A 23,065-nucleotide genomic window follows, 5' to 3' on the forward strand; every position below is an offset into this window, starting at 1 on the left:
TAACATAATTCTTGAGCTGTCACTATGTAGAAGGTACTATTCTTTTTTTTTTTTTTTAAAGATTTTATTTATTTATTTGTGTGCGAGAGAAAGAGATCACAAGCAGGCAGAGAGGCAAGCAGAGAGAGAGAGAGAAGCAGGCTCCCCACTGAGCAAGGAGCCCAATGTGGGACTCGATCCCAGGACCCTAGGATCATGACCTGAGCCGAAGGCAGCGGCTTAACCCACTGAGCCACTCAGGCATCCCTAGAAGGTACTATTCTTAAGAAACAAGTGTAAGTAGAGATAATAAATGATTTAACCAGGTTCCTATTTTTTGTACATCACTATTAGCATTTACTGTTTTTATTGTGCTTTTTTTCATACTGTTTAGTATTGTTACATCAGAATGTGATACTTTAAAAAAAGTAATATTTTTTAGTAGTTGTTCTTTCTGCAAGTCCCTTTTCTCTGCATCAGTTACAGTTAGAGTTTAAGTTCCTTGTGGATAATCGCTTTCATTGTACTGAAGTGCTCCTGAGCCATACTGAACAACTCCCCAGGTGATCCTTGGAAGTAATATATGGTGAAGATATACTATACTTTATTTATTTTTTAAAATTTATTTATTTGACAGACAGAGATCACAAGTAGGCAGAGAGGCAGGCGAGAGGTGGGGGAGCAGACTCCCCCCTGAGAAGAGAGCCCAATGCGGGGCTCGATCCCAGGACCCTGAGATCATGACCTGAGCCAAAGGCAGAGGCTTTAACCCACTGAGCCACCCAGGCGCTGTACTGTACTTTATATAATGAGATCTTCATGTTGACTTACCATGGGAAGAATTATTGGAGATATATAAGTGATGTGTCTATAGTAGCACATCCCTTATTGTATTTCTTACTCTTCAAATAATTAAATTATTCATATTTTCTAAGTACAAAATTGAAAATTTTTCAAGTTAAGGTATGGTGTCATGAAATATTAAAAACTTGTATTTTTGTGTATTAAATTTGAGTTAAATATTAATGACTGAAAGTTGGAAGGTACAGTTTATTTTTCTTTTCTTTTTTTTTTTTTAGATTTTATTATTTATTTATTTGTCAGAGAGAGAGAGTGAGCACAGGCAGACAGAGAGGCAGGCAGAGGCAGAGGGAGAAGCAGGCTCCCCGCCGAGCAAGGAGCCCAATGTGGGACTCGATCCCAGGACTCTGGGATCATGACCTGAGCTGAAGGCAGCCGCCCAACCAGCTGAGCCACCCAGGCGTCCCTGCAATTTATTTTTCAAGTCTTCTGTGTGATTCTTTGAAAATTCTTCATTTTTACCTTGATTTCATTTTTCTCCTTTCTGTATTCAGTTGTACTCTTTTCTACCATGATGGAGGACAAAGTGACAATAAAATCCAATAAGTTGAGTTTCAATTTTTTTTTTTTTTAAGATTTTATTTATTTATTTGACAGAGACAGTGAGACAGGGCACACAAGCAGGGGTTGTGGGAGAGGGAGAAGCAGGCTTCCCACTGAGCAGGAAGTCCCATGCTGGGCTCAGTCAGTCCCAGGACCCTGGGATCATGACCTGAGCTGAAGGCAGACATTACCAGAAATTTAGTGTCATAAAACAGGACACATTTACTATCTCGTGGTTTCTGTGTGTTAGGAATGTGTGTACACCTAAGCTGGGTCCTCTGCTTCAGTGTCTCATGAAGCTTCGGTCAAGGTATGAGTCAGGCCTGTGGTTTCATCTGACACGTGACTGAGGGAGGATCCACTTCTGCACTCACATGGCTTTGGGGTGGGATTCAGCTCCTTGCAGGCTGCTAGGTTGAGGGCATCAGTTTCTTGTCTTGCGGCCCTTTTCCTATGTCAGCTTTAAACATTGCAGCTGCTTCTTCAAAACCAGTAAAGCAGAGAGTCTCCTCCAGGGTCAGCATTAACAGTTTTATGTAATGTAATCATGTGTATATAAGCATTTTGTGTCTTGGTTAGAAGCAAGTTGTAGCTCCCATTCACACTCCTGGGGAGGGGTCAGGAAAGGGCATGCAACACTCCAAATTCGTCTTCTGCCACGACTTGTTTACTATATCTTAATATAGAATGAATGTTTCTCTTATTCTGTAATTTTTGTTACTTGTTTATATGTAGTATTAACTTTGGATTTTTAATTTTTCTAACCAGATTCCATTGGCCGTGACATCCCCAAAATGCTTGAATTATTTAAAATGGGACATGAAATTAAGGTAGATGAAGAAAGGGAGAACTTTCTCGAGACCAAAATAGCAACAGTAAGTTACAATGGAAATTATTAAATAGCCATCTTTGTTTTGCTTGAGTGACTGATAATTTATAATATAATATGCCTCTCCTTTGAACTTGTTCTTGGCACCAGCATCAGGAGTAGCACTAAGTATGCAGACAAACAATTTTTTTTATTCTGTAGATTAAACTTGAAAATTTTAATGGTATTTGAGAATTCCTTCATGTGCCCCTCAATGATATAATATTTTTGCTTTATTTGATTATTCCATGTATGTATTTTTTGCTCTCTAATATTCTAAGTTTATTGAGAATAGGGTTAGATCTTGTATATCCCTTATGGAACATTGCATTAAGGCTAAGCCCATGGTAGGTGTTTAATACTATATGGAACTGAGTAATTTGCTTTATTTTTATGAATTGTTTTGATTATCCCTCCTTGTGTTTTAAAAACTGTTTGTCTACTTATAGAATATGCTGGAAATCAACTTTCAAAGCTATTTTTTGGACTCTGATGTACATAGGTCAGGTTTATAGGACTTTGTTTTTAGATACACAGTTATTTGCTAAAATCTTCTTTATGCTAAGGGATCTCTAAAGTACTTTTTCCTGTTCAGTAACTATAGAATAATAGTGATACTGATAATAAAATTTAAGCAGTGCCCAGGAAGTGCCAGGCACTCTTCTTAACACTCTTCATTTCAAATATTTTCTCTCTTAATCGTCTACACTATGAGAGGACAAATCATCATCCCCATTTTATGGATGAAGGCCAAAGAGGTTAAATAAATTTTCCAAGGTCTCACAGCTGGTGTGAGGCAGAATAGGTATTTGGATGTTGGCAGTCTTCAAGACTCCAGGCTCTTTGCCCAAAACCATCTTGCCCCAGGCCTGGAATTATTTGAATAGCTGTTACTCCTCTTCTCATCCTGCTCTTAAGAGGGATTCTGCGTTATAGCCAATAGCTGGTAGTTCAAGCTAATTGAGCTATGCCCACTATAGATTATCAGAAGTAGAGAAAAGCACTCAGCTAGTTTTATGGAAGGAAAACTTGCTTTAGAAAGAGGGCAAAACAGTTTAATCCATTCAGGGATTGGGAAAGCCCAATCTCTCCCAATCTCTCTGCTGTCATTACATCAGAGCTCAGCGCCAATTGCATGGCTTTGTGGTCTGCTAAAATCTGATCTTGCACTTCCCTTATTTCCAGAAGGCCCTTGGCAGTGCTCTTTGTTTGTTAGGGATGATAACATTGTAATGTGAAAAGCAAATGAAAAAAATGGGAATTTTTAGAAAATATTCTAGAGCTGTAGAGACTTAGTTCTCTACAGAACTAAGAATACCTGTTCTGCTACTTATGGGATTGGAGACTTAAAACAAGTTTCTTAAAATGTTGTGTCTTGAATTCCTGAGCTATAGAATTTATATACTAAAGAGAGGGGAGGGGGGAGTGGCAGAGGGAAAGAATCTTTATGCCGATTCCCCACTGAGCGGGCAGTCTGACACAGGGCTTGGTCCCACAACCCATGACATTATGACCTGAGCCAAAACCAAGTAGGATGCTCAACTGACTGAGCCACCCATGTGCCCGTTGGTGCTGTTTTGGTTAGACTTTGGGGGACTATAGGACATCTTTATAAGACTTTTTTTTCCAGGTAGATCTTTGCTTTTTGTTAAGTAATGTTTTCAGTATATTTAGTAGTTAATAGTTTATGTAGATGCTGACTCAGTGTATAAGAAACTGGCATCTCATTTATTCTTCTCAACAAATACCATAGTGCTTAAGTGATTACAGGAGCTCCAGGTCAGACTACTTGTATCATTTAGAGGTAGAATGCTTTTTCTTAATGAAAAATAAATTAATTTCCGTGTTTAAAGAGAATCTTTGTTTTTTAAATTTTCTTATTTTAAAAATTTTTTATTTTTTGAGAATCTTTTTTAATACTACTTAAATATTATAGTATTATGTAGTATAACAGATTAAGAGAGTGGATTTTAGATTTATACTGTCTGGATTCAAATCCTAGTTCCAGATTGGAATTATATTCCATTGCTCTCTGAGCCCCATTCCCCATTTTCCCTAAATGCAAAATGACGTTAATAATGATGCTTACATTCTAGGCTAGGAAGGAATAGTTGAACTAATGACTATAAAGCAGACTTCTACTTCTGCCTAACATGAAGTAACAGGGACCTGATTACTTTTTCACCTTTGATAATCAGCATTACCTTGATACCAAAACCAGGCAAAAAAATATAGTCTGCTATCATTCATGAAAAATAGATGTTGGGGCTCCTGGGTGGCTCAGTGGGTTAAGCCTCTGCCTTTGGCTCAGGTCATGGTCTCAGGTTCCTGGGATCAAGCCCTGCATCCAGCTCTTCGCTCAGCAGGGAGCCTGCTTCCTTCCCCCTCTCTCTCTCCACCTGCCTCTCTTCCTACTTGAGATCTCTCTCTCTCTCTCTGTCAAATAAATAAATAAAAATTTTAGAGGTGCCTGGGTGGCTCAGTGGGTTAAGCCTCTGCCTTCGGCTCAGGTCATGATCTCAGGGTCCTGGGATCGAGCCCCGCATCGGGCTCTCTGCTCGGCAGGGAGCCTGCTTCCCCCTCTCTCTCTGCCTGCCTCTCCGCCTACTTGTGACCTCTCTCTGCCAAATAAATAAAATCCTTTAAAAAAAAAAAGTTTTAGGAAAAAATAGATGTTAAAATTATAAACTAAATTTTAGCTAATAGAATCCAGCAATATATATAAAAAAAGGATAACGTGTCATCACCTAGGGTTTATCCTAGGAATACTAGTTCGTTTAACATTCAGTGATCAATCATTAAAATTCACCATATTAATAAATTATAAATCAAAAGCCATCTGATCATCTCAGTAGATATAGAGAAAGCATTTGAGAGAATCGAACATTCATTTCTGATCAAAAAGTCTCAGCACACTAGGAACAGAAGTTAATGCCCTCAACCTAACAAAAGGCATCTAAGAAAAACCAACAACTACCATTATACCTGGAGGTGAAAAACTGAATACTTTTCTTCTAAGAACAGGAGCAAGTTAATGATACCCGCTTTCACCACTTCTGTTCAGCACTGATCTAGGGATTTTAGGCAGTGCAGTCAGGCGGGCACTTGAGTTGTTTCCATTTTTTGCTATTACAAGTAAATTACAAGCAAATACTGTTACAAGTAAAAAAAAAATTATATTAAAAAATAGGAAATACTTAGAGGTAAATCTGACAAAAGATGTGCAAGATCCATACACGAAGATTTCAAGACATAGTTGAGGGAAATTAAAATCTAATAAATTATGAGGTGTACCGTGTTTACGGGTCTGTGAATCCGGTGTAAGTAATGAGGTGTACCATGTTTACGGGTCCATGAATCCGGTGTAAGTAATGAGGTGTACCATGTTTACAGGTCCATGAATCCAGTATTGTTAAGATGTCAGTTGTCCCCAGAGTAATGGGTAGATGCAGTACGTTCTTTTTTTTTTTTTTTTTAAGATTTTATTTATTTGACAGAGACAGAGATCACAAATAGGCAGAGAGGCAGGCAAAGAGAGGAAGGAAAGTAGGCTCCCTGCTGAGCAGAGAGCCCGATGCGGGGCTCGATCCCAGGACCCTGAGATCGAAGGCAGAGGCTTTAACCCACTGAGCCACCCAGGCGCCCCTAGATGCAGTACATTTTTTTTTTTTTTTTAAGATTTTACTTATTTATTTGACAGAGAGATCACAAGTAGGCAGAGAGTCAGGCAGAGAGAGAGGGGGAAGCAGGCTCCCCGCTGAGCAGAGAGCCCGATGCGGGGCTCGATCCCAGGACCTTGAGATCATGACCTGAGCCGAAGGCAGAGGCTTTAACCCACTGAGCCACCCAGGCGCCCCCGATGCAGTACATTCTTGATCAAAATCCCATTTAGCCTTTTTTTTTTTGTAGAAACTGGCAAGCTGATTCTAAGATTCATATGGAAATACAAAGGATCTAGAATAACTAGAACAACTTTCACAAATAGCAAAGTTAGAGATCTACCTGATTTCGGGATTTATAAAGCAGTGGTATTTAAGGCACTGTGGTATTGACATCAAAAAAGACAAAATGATAGTGGAATAGAATAGAGTCCCCAAAACCCAATGGGTTTCTTTTTTGTTGTTTTTTTGGACAGCTGACTTAATACATGTTGCAAAGTCATTTTTAATGGAGAATCATTAATCTTTTTGAGAAATAGTACTGGAACAATTGGATATCTGCATATAGTAAAATGAACTTTGACCCATGACTTCATACCACATATAATTAGCTCAAAATGTATCAAAGACCTAAACATAATGCCTAAAATTATAAAATCTGTGGAAGAAAAAGTTGAGTTAGAGAGTCATTTTTTTTTTTAGATGTGAAATGAAAAGCATAGCATAATCCACAAAAGAAGAAATTAGTAAATTGCACTGTATAAAAGTAAAAAGCATTTGCTCTTTAAAAGACATTATTAAGATAAATCACAGGTTGGGATAAAATATTTACAAATCATGTAACACTGATAAATCCATAATATATGAAGAGCTCTTAAACCTCAATAATTTAAAAAAAAAACAGTTTTAAAAATGAGCAAAAGATTTGAACATACCTAATCAAAGTGTGACAAACACATGGCAGGCAAACAGATGACAAACACATTGAAAGATGCTCAGCATTATTAGTTGTTAACAGAAATGTAAGCTAAAACCACCGTGAGCTATCATTGCACATCTGTTGGAATAATTAAAATTAGAAAAACTGACCATAGCGAGTATTGTTAAGGATGTGGAGAGATCGGAACACTTACTATTGTGGCGGTGTAGAATGATCCAACCTCTTTGGCACATTTTGGCAGCTTAAGAAAGTTAACATCCGGGGTGCCTGGGTGGCTCAGTTTGTTGGGTGGCCAACCCTTGATTTTGGTTCAGGTCATGATCTCAGGGTCCTGGCATCAAGCCCTGCACACAGCAGGGAGGCTGCTTCAGGATTCTCCCTCTCCCTTTGCCCCTCCCCCACTTGCTTGCTCATTGTCTGTCTCTAAAATAAGTAAATATATCTTTAAAAAGGAAAAAACTTAACGTCCACCTGCTAGATGATCCACATTTCACTTTTAGACATTTATCCAGAAGAAATGGAACCATGTTCATACAAAGACTCAGGAACAAATGCTGGTGGCAGATTTATTTGTAATAGTTAAAAACCGAAAACATTCCACATGTCCATTGACAGGTGAATGTATAGATAATCTTTATATATCTATGTAACAGAATATTCTTTAGTAATAAAAAAATTGATACATGCTTTAACATGGATGAATTTAAAAATGATTATACTGAGTGAAAGCCAAAGGTGTACATATTGTATGATTCTGTTTATATAAAATTCTGGCAAACGCAAGTTTATATAGTATACTAATGTATAATATGACAGCAAACAGACCAGTCATTGCTGTGAGCATAAGTGCGTGGGGAGGGGTGGGAAGGAGGGATTACGAACGAGCGCACAGAATTTTGGGGATGACTGACATATTTGTTATTTTGACTCGTGAGGTTTTCATGAGTATACGCGTATGTCAAAACTTAATAAATTTACACTTTAAGAATGTGCAACATATCCTGTGAAATATTATTCAGCAAAAAAAAGAAATGAACTGTGGATACGTGCTCTGCTGCGGATGATTCACAGAAGCTCTATGCTTAGTGAAAATCAGACATAGAAACCACATACTATGTGATACCATTTATATGAAAAGGCAAAACTATAATGACAAAAAGTAGATGTGTGGTTGCCTTGTGCAGGATGGAAGCAGTAAGTTTAGGCATTAAGAGTAAATGCATGAGGGATCATATTGGGGTGATGAAGATGTTTCAAAACTGATTTATGGTTATTGTTGCACAATCTGACAAGCTTACTAAAAATATCAAGAAGCGGGACGCCTGGTTGGCTCAGTTGGTTAAGCGGCTGCCTTTAGCTCAGGTCATGATCCCAGTGTCCTGGGATCGAGCCCCGCATCGGGCTCTCTGCTCAGCAGGGAGCCTGCTTGCCCCTCTCTCTCTGCCTGCCTCTCTGCCTACTTGTGGTCTCTGTCAAATAAATAAATAAAATCTTTTTAAAAAAAAAAGATATATTTATTTATTTGAAATAAATAAATATTTATTTGAAAAAGAGAGAGAACACAAGGCGGGGGGTGGCGTGCAGAGGGAGAGAGAATTCCCAAGCAGACTCCCCACTTGGGGCTCCATCCCAGAACCCCAAGATTCATGATCTGAGCCGAAATCCCAGAGTTGTTTGCCCAACTGACTGAGTCGCCCAGGCGTCCTGAGTGATGTTATTCTTACCATACGGTTGGAAATATTGAAGGTGTTGGTTTTTTATTCATTTATTTTTGCCACCTGTGTGATATGAGGACTGAATTTAGAAGGAATATGCAGATAAAGGAGCACTGACAGCAGCACATGCCTATTAGGGGTCCTCATTGTGGTGTATGGAAGGAAGGAAGGTATCTAGGTCAGGGGTCAAAAAACTATAGCCTATGGGCCAGATCCAACTGTGGACAGTTTCTGTACAGCCTGTGAGCTAAGAATGCTCTTTACAACTCTAAAGGGTTGTAAAAAATAAAACAAAACAAAGAATTTGCTACAGAGATTATTTGTAGCCTGCAAAACCTCAAATATTTATATTCTGGCTCTTTAGAGAAAAGGTTTGCTGACTCCTGATCTAAAAAGATGTTTTTTGGAAGAGTGAAATGTATTAATTTTGTGTTTGTGTTTGCCTGTAGAAGAGAGATCTATCTTAATGTCAGTTAAATCATTCTGATACCACTTGTTAGGATTCTCAAAAGGTCTGTACTGCCACATGGTTTTAAGATCCAGCTCTGGTATTGATGTAATATGAAATTGATCTTGATTAGTTTCAACTGGCTTTCCTTCTGTATCAAAGTAATAAGCATAATCATTTGAATGATCTTTGTTAATTATCTGACTTGAAGGTTGGTATCTTGGGTATTAGAACTCAACTTCTAATGCCCTTGTATCTCAAACCTATACAAACACTCTTATAGCCAGCCAGTATCTTACATTTGTCAGCAGTGTTACTTATAGGTAAATTAGGTTTTTTTGCTAATCTTTCCTACCATTTGTGCTATAATTTACACATTCATGAGATTGGTTATGACTGCATGCCGTCAGATCAAATGCTCATATCAGTGAAAATGCCATTTTTTTGGTCTTTTTTAAAAAATTTCTTTTCAGCGTAACAGTATTCATTGTTTTTGCACCACACCTAGTGCTCCATGCAATCCGTGCCCTCCTTAATACCCACCAGCTGGCTCCCCCAACCTCCCACCCCCCGCCCCTTCAAAACCCTCAGGTGGTTTTTCAGAGTCCATAGTCTCTCATCTCTCATGGTTCACCTCCCCTTCCAGTTTCCCTCAACTCCCTTCTCTCCATCTCCCCATGTCCTCCATGTTATTTGTTATGCTCCACAAATAAGTGAAACCATATGATAATTGACTCTCTCTGCTTGACTTATTTCACTCAGCATAATCTCTTCCGGTCCCGTCCATGTTGATAAAGAAGTTGGGTATTCATCCTTTCTGATGGAGGCATCATACTCCATAGTGTATATGGACCTTATCTTCCTTATCCATTCGTCCGTTGAAGGGCATTGTGGTTCTTTTCACAGTTTGGTGACCGTGGCCATTGCTGCTATGAACATTGGGGTACAGATGGCCCTTCTTTTCACTACATCTGTATCTTTGGGGTAAATACCCAGTAGTGCAATTGCAGGGTCATAGGGAAGCTCTGTTTTTAATTTCTTGAGGAATCTCCACACTGTTCTCCAAAGTAATGCCATTTATTTTTAGAGAAAATGTATTTTTATATATTTCTTTCATTTGTGGCTAAATATTCTTTATTTTCTTTCAAGTTTTTTTTTTTTAGTTATTTTAAAAAAAATTTTTATTTTTTTATCTTTCAAGTTTTTTTTTTTTTTAAGATTTATTTATTTGACAGACAGATCACAAGTAGGCAGAGAGGCAGGCAGAGAGAGAAGGGAGGAAGCAGGCTCCCTGCTGAGCAGAGAGCCCGATGCGGGGCTCGATCCCAGGATGCTGGGATCATGACCTGAGCCGAAGGCAGCGGCCTTAACCCACTGAGCCACCCAGGCGCCCCATCTTTCAAGTTTTTATTCATGAAAATGCCATTTAAATTATATGTTGAATATTATGCAAGCACAACAGGTTATCATTGGAATATTTTATTTTTCAGTCAACTGACTATCAAGTAGTCACCAATTTTTTTTTTTTCCCCAGCATGAAGGGTATGTTGGTTGGGATAAAAGTAAATTCCTAAGTGACCAAATTTAAGGGCAGGATTTTATTTTATTTATTTTTTTCTTTTCCAAAGATTTTATTTATTTGACAGACCATAAGCAGGGGGAGTGGCAGGGAGAGGGAGAAGCAGGCCTCCCACTGAGCAGGGAGTCTGAGGCCAGGCTCAGTCCCAGGACCCTGGGATCATGAACAGAACTGAAGATAGATGCCTAACTGACTGAGCCACCCAGGCGCTCCACGGGAAAGATTTTAAAGCATAAAACTAAAAATAAAGATTCACAGGGGAGAAAAACATATTTAACTGCACCCTAGTTTCTTTTAAAATTATAGTTCTTTCCATTAAAAAGAGATGAAACTAAGGTAGATTCTCTAAAAATGTTGAGACATAATTATGTACCTGGCTTGTATGGCTAGTATATATATATATTCCAAAGAGTAGTTCAATTTCAGATAGTAATTAGATAATTTTTAAAGGATTCATCTGAGTTTATGATATAGAAAACTCTACTAGAGACAGAAAATTATGACCAGATAACTCTGTTGACATTTTATAATTGTCAAATTAACATATGCACTTGGTTAAATTGGAGCAGTTTACAAAAAAGTCACACTAAAGCTCCTCTCCCTGCAGTGTTTTCTCCTAGAACTTTTATTGATAGTTTTTTGTTGGGGTGCCTGGCTGGCTCAGTCAGAGGAGACCTGCTTCTTGACCCAGGGTCGTGAGTTCAAGCCCCATGTTGGGTGCAGAGATTACTAAAAATAAATACGCTTTCTAAAATGGATTTTTAAAAATTTAATTTATTATTTTCGAGAGAGAAGAGAGAGAGTGTGAGCATGGGGAGGGGCAGAGGGAGAGGCAGAGATAATTTCTAGTAGCCACCCTACTGAGCACGGAGCCCAACGCGGGGTTCTAGCTCAGTGAGATCATGACCTGAGCTGAATCAAGAGCTGGAGGCCCAACTGACCGAGCTACCGAGGCGCCGCTCAAGTAAATACACTTAAAAAAAGGGTTTTTTTTTTCCTTCTAGAAATGTTAAGGCGTAACATAAACACCCTTATAGGGTGCCTGGTTAAGTGTCAGCTTGGGTCGTAGTCCCAGGGTCATGAGATTGAGCCCCTCCTTGGACTCCCTGCTTGGTGGGAGGCCTGCTTCTCCCTCTCCCTCTACCCCTGCTTGTGTTCCCTTTCTCGCTGTCTTTCTCCCTGTCAAATAAATAAACAAAATCTTAAAAAAAAAAAAAAACCCACCCTTATAAAAATTCACTTGCACACAATATAGGCCACACATACTGTTCCATACCTTTCTTTTCCACTTAAAATGGCATGGATGTCTTCAAAGATGCAGAGATCTGTTCTGATCTGATCTGTTCTTTTCAATGGTTGCATATTCCCTTGTGAACATGTACAAATATTCATTTCCTGTTGATGGACATTTACATCATGTCCAGTGTTTTGCTATTACAAATAGTATTTTAATGACATTCTTAAAAATACATATTGCCAGTTTTTTCCAAGTATACCCAGAAGGCGAATTTCAAGAAATAGAATGTGGGTTGAAAATGTTATTGTAAGTATTGCTAAATTGCTCTCTAAAATGTTTGCATTATCTTGTAATTCATCCAGTAGTGTTAGAGTGCCTCACATACTCAGCAGAATTAGATAGTACCAAGTGTAATCCTTTTGTCGGTTTGTAGGTGATATATTACTGGCGTGTGTGTGAGTGAGTGTCTACTTTCAATAGCTTAAAAATTCCAAGGTAAACATTACCATTGTTTTCTTCTTTGGTTAGAGTCTTCTGTTCTACTTAAGATTCTGAGTTTCCTTATCTGTTCCTCCCTGCCATTCTTACTCCTTTTTCCTCACATTTCTGGGCCTGCTCTCTGATTCTCCACTATGCTGTCTTTTTTTTTTTTTTTTTTTGTGAGGAGGCCTGTGACTCCCTTTACTGTGGACCCTGTCTGACTCACCTCTGTTATGACTTGCTCTTTTTACCAGTGCCTAGTAAATGAAATTGTCAAGAGCTATGGCCACTGAAGGTGCTTGTACAATTGAAGTGCTTATAAACACTGAGATTGCCTGGCATCTAATTACTGAAACGAAGGCCTTTTCTACCCAGTGTTTGGGACTGATTTTTCTGACCCATAGTGTATTAGAGTTTTTCACTGCATCCTATATAAAAAAATCTTCATTTATTGATATTTTTAAACTTTATTTTTTGAGTAGGAAAGATTATTAGTTCATTTATAACCTAACCAAAAACAAAAAGAAAAAAATAAACCAAGTTAACGTGTTTTGTTTTTGTTTTTTAAAAATTTTATTTATTTGAGAGAGAGAGAGAGAGAGAGAGAGAAAACATGTGCAGGGGGAGGGGCAGAGGGAGAGAGAGGAGAACAAGCAGATTCCCTAATGAGCAGGGAGCCCAATGTGGGGCTCCATCCCAGGACCTTGAGATTATGACCTGAGCTGAAGGCAGATGCAACCATCTGAGCCGCCCAGGTGCCCCCAATTTAACATGTTTTATTTAATAATATTAAGTACTGACTCTGTGTCAGACATAGAGTGATGCAAAAAAGAATAAGACCTTTTTAAAGAAAGACACATTTGATAGATAAATATGGAAATAAACTATATAGTGAAGTGTCATAAGCGTAGTAATAGATACATATAAAATATGAAGAAACTGCACAAAAGCAGTGATTGAGGTAATCATGGCACAGAGTAGATCAAGGATAGCTTCTGTGAGGAGTCTGAAACATATACCAGGTAAATTAAGGGTCATGGTTCGTATTTTAAAATAGTGCACAACATGATGAGTGGATGCCTGCACATCTGCACTGGTTTAGCTGTTTCAGAGGGACCAAACAACAGTGACGTAACCACAGTAGAAAGTTATTTTTCTCCCAAGTTGGAGCCAGTGGGCAGTTTAGGGCTGTTATGTCCCAGAGTCATCCAGGGGTCAAGGTTCTCCCCCCCCCACACACACACTTCTTTTCCCCGTCTCTTAGGGTCTTTTACTCTGTGTGGTTGAATCTGGCTGATAGCGTGTCTGATTTGTAGCCTCTGTGAAGGAGTCAGGACGCAGGTGGAAAGCAAGCAGCTTTCTTTCAAGCATGTGAACCACTGACCACATCAATTCTGCCCCATACCAGGGTTCAGAGCTTACGCACATGGCCTAGCCGAAGGTCTGTGCTAGCTGCGTGGCCATTCGCCTAGAAAAACTTCATTTAAAAGAAGGCCGGCTGGGTTTGAGAGACAGTTAAGGCTTTGACACAGCTGAGGAGCCAAGAAACCTAAAAGAATAAGAAAATAAAAGGAATTTTTTTTCATTTTGTTTATTACTCTATCCCCAATTCTTAGACTAGAATAGTACCTGGCACATAGTAAGTGTTCAATAAATAATTCTTGATGAATGAGTATACAAATGTGTGAGTAACAAAAGCTACTGTCAGTTGAAGGTCAGTTAGAAATAAAGACATTCTTGGGGCGCTGGGTGGCTCAGTGGGTTAAATCCTCTGCCTTTGGCTCAGGTCATGATCTCAGGGTCCTGGGATCGAGCCCCGCGTCGGGCTCTCTGCTCGGCAGGGAGCCTGCTCCCCCCTCTCTCTCTGCCTGCCTCTCTGCCTGCTTGTGATCTCTGTCTGTCAAGTAAGTAAATTAAATCTTAAAAAAAAAAAAAGACAGACATTCTCAATGTATATATAGTGAATCAATGTCTTGTTTTATAAAAATTTGATTTATACCTAGCTTTTCAAACAGTCCTAATGGAGTAATATTGAAAGTGAAAATTTTAATTCCTGGAATTTCTCAGGATGAGAGAATGAAGAATCCTGTCCTTTATTTATAGAAACACTTAGCCAGGTGTATATTTTGACATTATACAAGAAAATTAAACTGTGTCAAGGTATTATAGCCTAAACCTGCCAGAATAAAGACTTTGAAGTAATTTTCAAAGGGTGCCTATTAGTATTTTATAATGTACCACAAATCCATTCTATGTTAGCTGTGAGGCTTTCAGAATATGCCTTGTTTTTTTCCTCACTGATAGATTTCTTGTGTGATTTAAGATACTTGGCTTCCAGCCTACTTGTTTTTGGACTTGTAAGTGTAATTATAGGACAGCTGCATTATTGATTGGCTTTCTTATTATTTTCCTTTATTATAAGGTAAAAGTTCTTTCTAATTTTCTATTAATATGGAATTTCCCATTTTACATAGACACACATAATACTTTTATATTTGTCAAATACATAGGTGTTCTCTCTCTGTCTCCTTCACGTTGGTTAATGTTGACTGCCTCACATATTTCAAAAACAGGTGTGGTAATGTTGTAGTTGCTGAGAATGGTGGTGGAGATTAAGGGACAACTTTTTATTAGGAAAAAATTACTAGGGCTATAAAATATGGCACATTAAGACTTGTAGTAGGAAGCAGTTATCCGGAACGGAGGACGTGCACTGTAGTTTAAAGGAAAATTTGCAGTGTGCTCACTTGGTGTATTTAACCTATCACAGTATTTAATACCATAATAAATTATATGGCTCTCATAGCCCATTATATATATTACTAAAAGAGCCTATAAAATCAACCCCATGTCTCTGTATATATGTTTTAAACTAGCAACTAAGGTAACCCTTTTTTTTTTTTAACCTGGCCCCTTCAACTAAGCTAATAACTTTTATGTCGAATCCAGTTTATTAGAATCTCATATATATGAAAGTACTCACTGACGTTTCCATGGGTTTTAGGCTTTGATTTTGAAATCGGTTCTAATGAAAAATCTTTTGTGATTAACATAGTTGGATAAAGTTTGAGGATAAAGACATAGATTTGCTTTGTGATACATACTGGACCTTTCAAAGGGTGCAATGTACTGTGAGTGTACTTAGTTTCAGATAATTTTTTTTCTGTATTCTTGTTTCCTTTATTAAGTGTTTTGCTGTCAGCACAGCAACTTGCCAGAATTTTCCACACTTTATAGAAAGTGTTTGGCCTTTGAAAGAATGGTTCGTGAAGACCTGCTATACTTCCAGTCAACTTTTTCTGTTTAAATTGTTCACTTTGAAGGAATTCTTTTCAAGTATACATGTACATAAAGTGAGGGGTTTTTAAAATGACTTTCCATTATAATATTTTCTGAAAAATCATAAAATCAGGGATCTTGATGTTTTATCTTCCTTTTCTCCTACAACAATGGGGGTCCTGGGTTCATAGCACTTTAGAAAAGAACATCTGAAGGACAATTAAACCGTATTCATTATGTTAACTGTAAGAAAGTAAAGAAATTTAATACTACACATTTTCTTGGAACTTACTGCTTTATAAATTCTTACCTCTAGTTAAGCTCCTATTTGTAAATGTCCTCAATATCTGCATATTTTTCTTCAGTTCTTTATTTTGAAAATTTTAAATGAATGGAAAAGTTGAAAGAATAGTGGAATAAACAACCTACCTATATACTATATTCTCATCACCTAGATTCACTAATTTTTCCACATCTGCTTTGAAAAACTAGTAAAAGTGGTTTGCTTAGAGAAAGTAATAGATATCTTTTATTTTCTGAAACACAGAAAATTAAGTTGCAGACATCTTAACATTTCACCCTTAAATATTTTCTCACTCGGAGCCTAAGTATAGAACATTCTCCTATATATGCTTTTCAAAGTAGTTTTATTTTTTAGTATGGCTTTTAGAATTTGTTTATTGGTACCTTTTTCTATTTATAATTTATTGATTTGCTCTTTTTTTTTTTTATCCTGTTACCCTGAGACTTTTGCTATCGTTGGTTTTCTTATTTTCGAAAGTTTTATATCAGATTTGTAAGTTTTCTTTTTTGTTTGTTTGTTGTAGGTTTTAATTTAAATTCCATTTAGTTAACATAGAGGATAATTGGTTTCAGGAGTAGAATTTAGTGATTCATCACTTAAACAGAACACCTAGTGCTCATCCCAACAAGGGCCCGCCTCAGTCCCCATCACTTGTTTAGCCCATCCCCTCATCCACCACCTCTAGCAACCCTCAGTTTGTTCTCTGTTATTAGGAGTGTCTTACGTTTGGCCCTCTTTCTCCCCCCCCCCCCCCCCGCCTTCCCTGTGTTCATCTGCTTTGTTTCTTAAATTCCAAAGAGTTTAAATCTGTGAATTTGCCTCTGATTATGTCTTGATATTTAGCTTTCTTGTCATTATTTTATTTTATTTTTTTTCTTAAAGATTTTATTTATTTATTTGACAGAGAGAGATTACAAGTAGGCAGAGAGGCAGGCAGAGAGAGAGAGAGGAGGAAGCAGGCTCTCTGCTGAACAGAAAGCCCGATGCGGGACTCGATCCCAGGACCCCGAGATCATGACCTGAGCCGAAGGCAGAGGCTTAACCCACTGAGCCACCCAGGTGCCCCATCTTGTCATTATTTTTTAAATAATGTGTCATGGTACTTTTTAATCTTATTTGGCAGAGTATTTTAAAATTTGGAAACTTTAAAAAAAAATTAGGAATCTTTTTTGACCTCAGTTTTAGTTATATTCTAGTTTGATTGCCTTATTGTTGAAGAATGCACTGTTTATAGTTTCTACTTTTTAAAAAATTTCTGAAGTCTTTCATTATGGCCTGTGGTGTAAGATTGGTATTTTTTCTAGTATACCAGTGATGCTTGAAAATAACATGTATTATGAGATTTCCAGGTAAAGATAGTGTATCCACATCACAGTGATAACTGATTAGAAAATGCCAAATCTAAGTCAACAATAGAGAAAGCAAAAAAAAAAAAAAAATCTAGTGTAGTCTACATTTCTGGATCTCGTAAAAGGCTCAGGATCTCCCTCTACATACCTCTGGAACTGGGTGTCAGTGTATGTCTGGAGATGGGACAAAAACCCTCTGAAATAGGGAGCATTAGTTAAAACTATTGAAGATTCTTACATACTTCATGACACTGGGTAACTGCCCTTTCCCATGCTGACAGATGGATGGAAAAATTAAAAAAGAGCATGTCTAACGTGGAGGTTGGGAGTTGAGAAAAATGAACATGGAGATGAAGTGAGCACTGAGAAATCCTTCCCCTGTTCCCCCCTCCCCCCACTTGGCTTTCAGAACTCTGGCAGGAGGGGACTGGATGAGGCTTGGTTCAGTAATGGTAATGGTGACGATGGTGATGATCATCATAGTAATAATAGCAGCAGCAACAGTAGTAAGGTTTGTTTTCAGGTTCCCCTTTCCCTTCTTCTTCCCCCTTTTCCCTTAACTTTTTTTTTCTTTTAATAGCTCTTTGAAGGTTTTCTTTTCTATTTTCTTCCTCCCTCTCCTTTTTGCTTTTCTTTTTTTCTTTTAGTTCTTTTCTGCTCATTCCTTCCTCTTTGGCTGTCCACCTACTTATTGGAAAGATGAAAATATAATTAAATTCATGGGAAAATTAGTATGAATTAGTAAGAAATGAATACCACAGAAAGTTTTTCTGGGGCATTCAGGCTAATTAACTTTGATTACATAGGGTGTCTAATCACAAAATTGTTACCTGGTAGATGCTAACTGAGTTAATAATGCTCTATCATTAACAAATCACATACATTTATTTAAAAATGTTTTTAATATAAAAGTTTGTTCTCTAAAGATATTAAAATGTTTTCCTATAACCTTACATTATTCATTTGTTACATTATAAACTTTTAAAAAAATTTGATTTTGAATTATTACTAATTCTAAATTAGTGGCCTCAGTAAATTTATTGTGAAACATTGATTCCTCCTTTGAGTGAATGGAGTCTACTCTTCCTATTTATTTTCTTATATTACAGGACAAGTTCCCATTACCATACTATAAAACCGAGTAAATAAAAGAGAGTATTCTAAAACAACTACATACTTTAAATTTGTTCTGTTTCACTTTAGAAACCATTTCTGTTCTTTTAATTTATTAATATGTTCCCCTTCAAATAACTATGTTTGTATCCTTTGTGTAATTAGGATATAAAATCTGGAATGATTTGGAAAGAGGAAGACTTGTAAAAACTTCACTAAATAGGATTGAAATTTTGAATGTCTTTAAAATATACATTGTGTAATAGACTGCCTTTCACTTGACCAGTTATCATAGCATTAAAGAAAAACAGCTATAGTCCTTTTACAGCCATATAAATAACCAGATTTTGAAGACTTGTAAATGATAAAAGTATCCGCAAATAAAACCTATGCTCATTTTCTAAAAGGGAAAAAACAGGGTAAGACAGCTTGGATTTACGTTTATACCAAATCATGCCAAGACCTGATTTAACTAGTGTTTCTTGTTCAGGTTTCAAAAATACTTGGATCTTTGACACCCTTAATATAAAGGCAGTGTCTTTGATGTGCTTTATTCTCCTTTTTAAAGTTGTAGACATGGTTCATTCATAGGCTTGTATCATGCTTTGCTTATGTAATAGTGAATTGTTTTGTGGCAAGAATATTGTTAACCTGGCAGCTGATAAAAGCTGAAGTATATTTTAACAAAAATAAACAAGTTCGGGGTAAGGGAATATAAACGTAGTAACTCGTGTTGAAATCAGAGCTTCCAGTTGTAGTGAACATGTTACAACAGGAAAAGTGAATGTGTTGAAGTTCGGTTAAGCAAGATATGGATAATGTAGTACGTGGAAATTGAAGGCTTATTTTATAGCAATGAGGCCCATAAGCTGTAAAAGTGGCAAGCAATGAATATTGTTTAAATCAGTCAGATGCAAACCAGAGTTGGATAAAAGGTGGTAGCTCATTGGCTCATAGCTCTCTACCACTTCCCCTTCTCTTTTTTCTCCATTCTTTCCAGTTGATAATTAACTTTTCATTTGTTGCATTATTTCTGGTATACTAGTGTGCTGTCTCACAGGTAAGGGAATTATAAAGACAAGAAAATAAACTGTAGAATGTAAAACTCAAATTCTATACTTGTTAATTCTCATTAGAAAAGAAGGAAGTAGGGCAGAAGATATGAACAGACACTTCTCCAATGAAGACATACAAATGTCTATCAGACACATGAAAAAATGTTCATCATCACTAGCCATCAGGGAAATTCAAATTAAAACCACATTGAGATACCACCTTACACCAGTTAGAATGGCCAAAATTAGCAAGACAGGAAACAACATGTGTTGGAGAGGATGTGGAGAAAGGGGAACCCTCTTACACTGCTGGTGGGAATGCAAGTTGGTGTAGCCACTTTGGAAAACAGTGTGGAGATTCCTTAAGAAGTTAAAAATAGAGCTTCCCTATGACCCTGCAATTGCACTACTAGATATTTACCCCAAAGATACAGATGTAGTGAAAAGAAGGGCCATCTGTACCCCAATGTTGATAGCAGCAATGGCCACGGTCGCCAAACTGTGGAAAGAACCAAGATGCCCTTCAACGGACGAATGGATAAGGAAGATGTGGTCCATATACACTATGGAGTATGATGCCTCCATCAGAAAGGACGAATACCCAACTTTTGTATCAACAGTGACAGGACCAGAAGAGATTATGCTGAGTGAAATAAGTCAAGCAGAGAGAGTCAATTATCATGTGGTTTCACTTATTTGTGGAGCATAACAAATAACACAGAGGACGTGGGGAGGTGGAGAGGAGAAGAGAGTTGAGGGAAATTGGAAGGGGAGGTGAACCATGAGAGTATAGACTCTGAAAAACAACCTGAGGGTTTTGAAGGGGCGGGAGCCAGGTTGTGGGTATTATGGAGGGCACGTATTGCATGGAGCACTGGGTGTGGTGCATAAACAATGAATTCTGGAACACTGAAAAGAAATTAAAAAAAAAAAAAAGAAGGAAGTAGATTGGTGATAGATCTTAGATCTTCAAGAGTATGGGGCTAAGAAAGAGGAGAGAGAAACTAATATTTATCCAGAACACAATATGTGCCAGCATTCTGCTTGCTGCTTTATTGTGAGATACGTATATTTAACTGGGATGAATAATCCTTCTAGTATGTTACATCCTTTGGATGGATATTCATCAGCTTTTTTTTTTTTTTATCAGTAGTGGTATTAGGTCAAGAATCGTTTATTATCATTCCCAATTTTCTTACCTATATTGTCATGAAATTAGAGAATTGGGAATTGGGAATTGAAGTGTGACTTTCCCCTTCTATCAGATACAAATAGTAGCATAAGAAAAACCGTATCATTTAAAAAATGCTAACTTCTCTTTTTAATTCATTGCATTAACTCAATAATGTAGTGATCATTGATTAGTAGAATAACATGATGAAAAATATGTGTGTCATAACATGTAAAAGGTGGTAAACTGACTTGCTTTCCTTTGTTAATCCATTTGTTAATAAGTAGTTTTCAGTATACTGCACACATGTCTTTCTTTTAACTTATTTCAAAGACCAGTGATTAGTTTGCTGGCTTTTACTGCAATCTGTCTTTATCCAAATGCTGGGAGAGGGAATTGAGTGGGTCCGAAGATGATTCCTTGTGAGTTTCATCAGTGTTACTTTCAACCAGTGACACTCACTAGTATAGTATATATAGTAAACAATAAAACACCAATAAGACCCTATTATGAATTATTAAATATGTTAAATAGAAACACAAAATTAAGCATTTTCCAAATAGCTTTAGCATAAGCAATGATGAAAGCTGCTGTTAACCTGAGAGCATCCTCCTTCCCCCATTTAGATTTTGATAAAGTTAGGAATTTCTTTTTAAGATTTTATTTATTTATTTATTTGAGACAGAGAGAGAGCACAAGTAGGGCGAGGAGGGGCTGAGGGAGAGGGACAAACAGACTCCTCATTGAGCAGGGAGCCTGATGGGGGGCTCGATTCCAAAACCCCGAGATCATGACCTGAGCCAAAGGCAGTCGCTTGACTGACTGAACCACCCAGGTGCCCCAAAAGTTAGGAATTTATTAAAGTGATGTAAAGCATAACTCATACCATAACTTGTCTTTTGCATATATTTTTATATATTTGGAAACAAATGATATATTCTAATATAGGAGTTGGCAAACAGTGGTTCTGCGAGTCTGTTTTTGTACCACTTGTGAGGTTAAAATAATCTTTTCAAGGGGAAAAAATGGAATATGCAGCAAATGTCACATGTGGCCTTAAAAGCCTAAAATATTTACCATCTGGTTCTTTGCAGAAAATGTTTGCCAACCCTAAAGTATAAATACATAACACCTAAGTCTGAAGATCTGGTTCCAGGTGATACAGTGTAATCACGTGCCAGCCTCTCTCTCACATTGAACGCAGCTGTTACAAAACCTGGACAGAAGGCATGGAGTAGCTATTTGAAGCCTCTGAAAAGTAAATAGTAACAGACAAATTAGGGAAGACCAGAATTTGAAGTACCAGCCCTCACCTCTGCTGCTGAGTTTGCCATTTTTCTCTTGTGTTGTCATGAACTGGGCTCACCATAACCTAAAATGGGGACGCGGCGTCAGCGCTGGCGGAGAGAGCTGCAGTTTGAGAAGCCCTTCCTTTCAGGCCGGAGAAGTAGACATGGTGAATCCTAGTGCAGACAGTTGGTGCAGGAAAGGGTACAGGTATCTAAAGTTTGAGAAGAGGGAACCTTCCTTTCGGACTGGAGGATCTGTGGTCACAAGAGGGGGAGGCACACTGTCTTAGCTTCTTTTCTCTGTCTTGTCATTTGGCCCCCGATGCAGGAACAGTTACAGAGAGTAAGTGGCAAAATGGGGTAAATACATTTTATTTTTCTGGCTGGGGTTCCAGAGGAGAGCCTTAGGGAACCAGAAAGTACTGGGAAGATCGAGGAGAGGGGGAAACCTGGGAAAGGGACCTCATAAAAATCATTTATGAGCTACTAGAGATGAAATTAATGGAGAGAACAGAGGAAAGAAAGAACTTACAGATAGATCATAGGAATTATCCAATCTGAAAAACAAAGACAAAAGATTGGAAAAAAAGAGAAAGCCTTAGGGTCCTATGGGCTAATAATAAAGATCTAACTGTCCTAATATTGGTGTCCCAGAAGGAGAGGAAGCCCAGTACAGGGCTTGAACTCACACGACCCTAAAATCAAGACCTGAGCTGAGATCAAGAGTCAGATGCTTAACTGACTGAGCCACCAGGTACCCCTAGAGTTGAAACATTTATTTATTTATTTATTTATTTATTTTTAAAGATTTTATTTATTTATTTGACAGAGAAAGAGAGATCACAAGTAGGCAGAGAGTCAGGCAGAGAGAGAGGAGGAAGCAGGCTCCCGGTTGAGCAGAGAGCCCGATGGAGGGCTTGATCCCAGGACCCTGAGATCATGACCTGAGCCGAAGGCAGTGGCTTAATCCACTGAGTCACCCAGGCGCCCCTAGAGTTGAAACATTTAAAGTGAAATAAACACTTACATAAATATATGAACATATATTTATAGGAACTGTATTGAAAATCATCAAAAGCTGGAAAAAACTCAGTTGTCCTATACATGAATGGATTAAAAACCACATCTGGTATATCATATGATGGAATACTGTTCAGGGATAAAAAGGGTATGAACTGTTGATAGAACTTAAGTGA

General features: G+C 37.8%; 1 protein-coding gene across 2 annotated transcripts in view; it reads left to right on the forward strand.

Moving 5' to 3' along the window:
• MRPL1 (mitochondrial ribosomal protein L1) overlaps nucleotides 1-23,065 on the forward strand; it is a 108,073-nt gene that overhangs the window by 51,385 nt on the left and 33,623 nt on the right. For both annotated transcript variants that reach the window (XR_013966425.1, XM_080796922.1), the window contains exon 7: nucleotides 2,152-2,258. Coding sequence is in view for 1 of the 2 variants with exons in the window: in XM_080796922.1 (XP_080653048.1) it covers nucleotides 2,152-2,258 (107 nt within the window). In the remaining variant the exon portion in view is untranslated. The remainder of the gene's footprint in view (nucleotides 1-2,151; nucleotides 2,259-23,065) is intronic.

The sequence above is a fragment of the Martes martes genome (genome assembly GCF_963455335.1).
Source record: "Martes martes genome assembly, chromosome: 2".
Classification (NCBI taxonomy): domain Eukaryota; kingdom Metazoa; phylum Chordata; class Mammalia; order Carnivora; family Mustelidae; genus Martes; species Martes martes.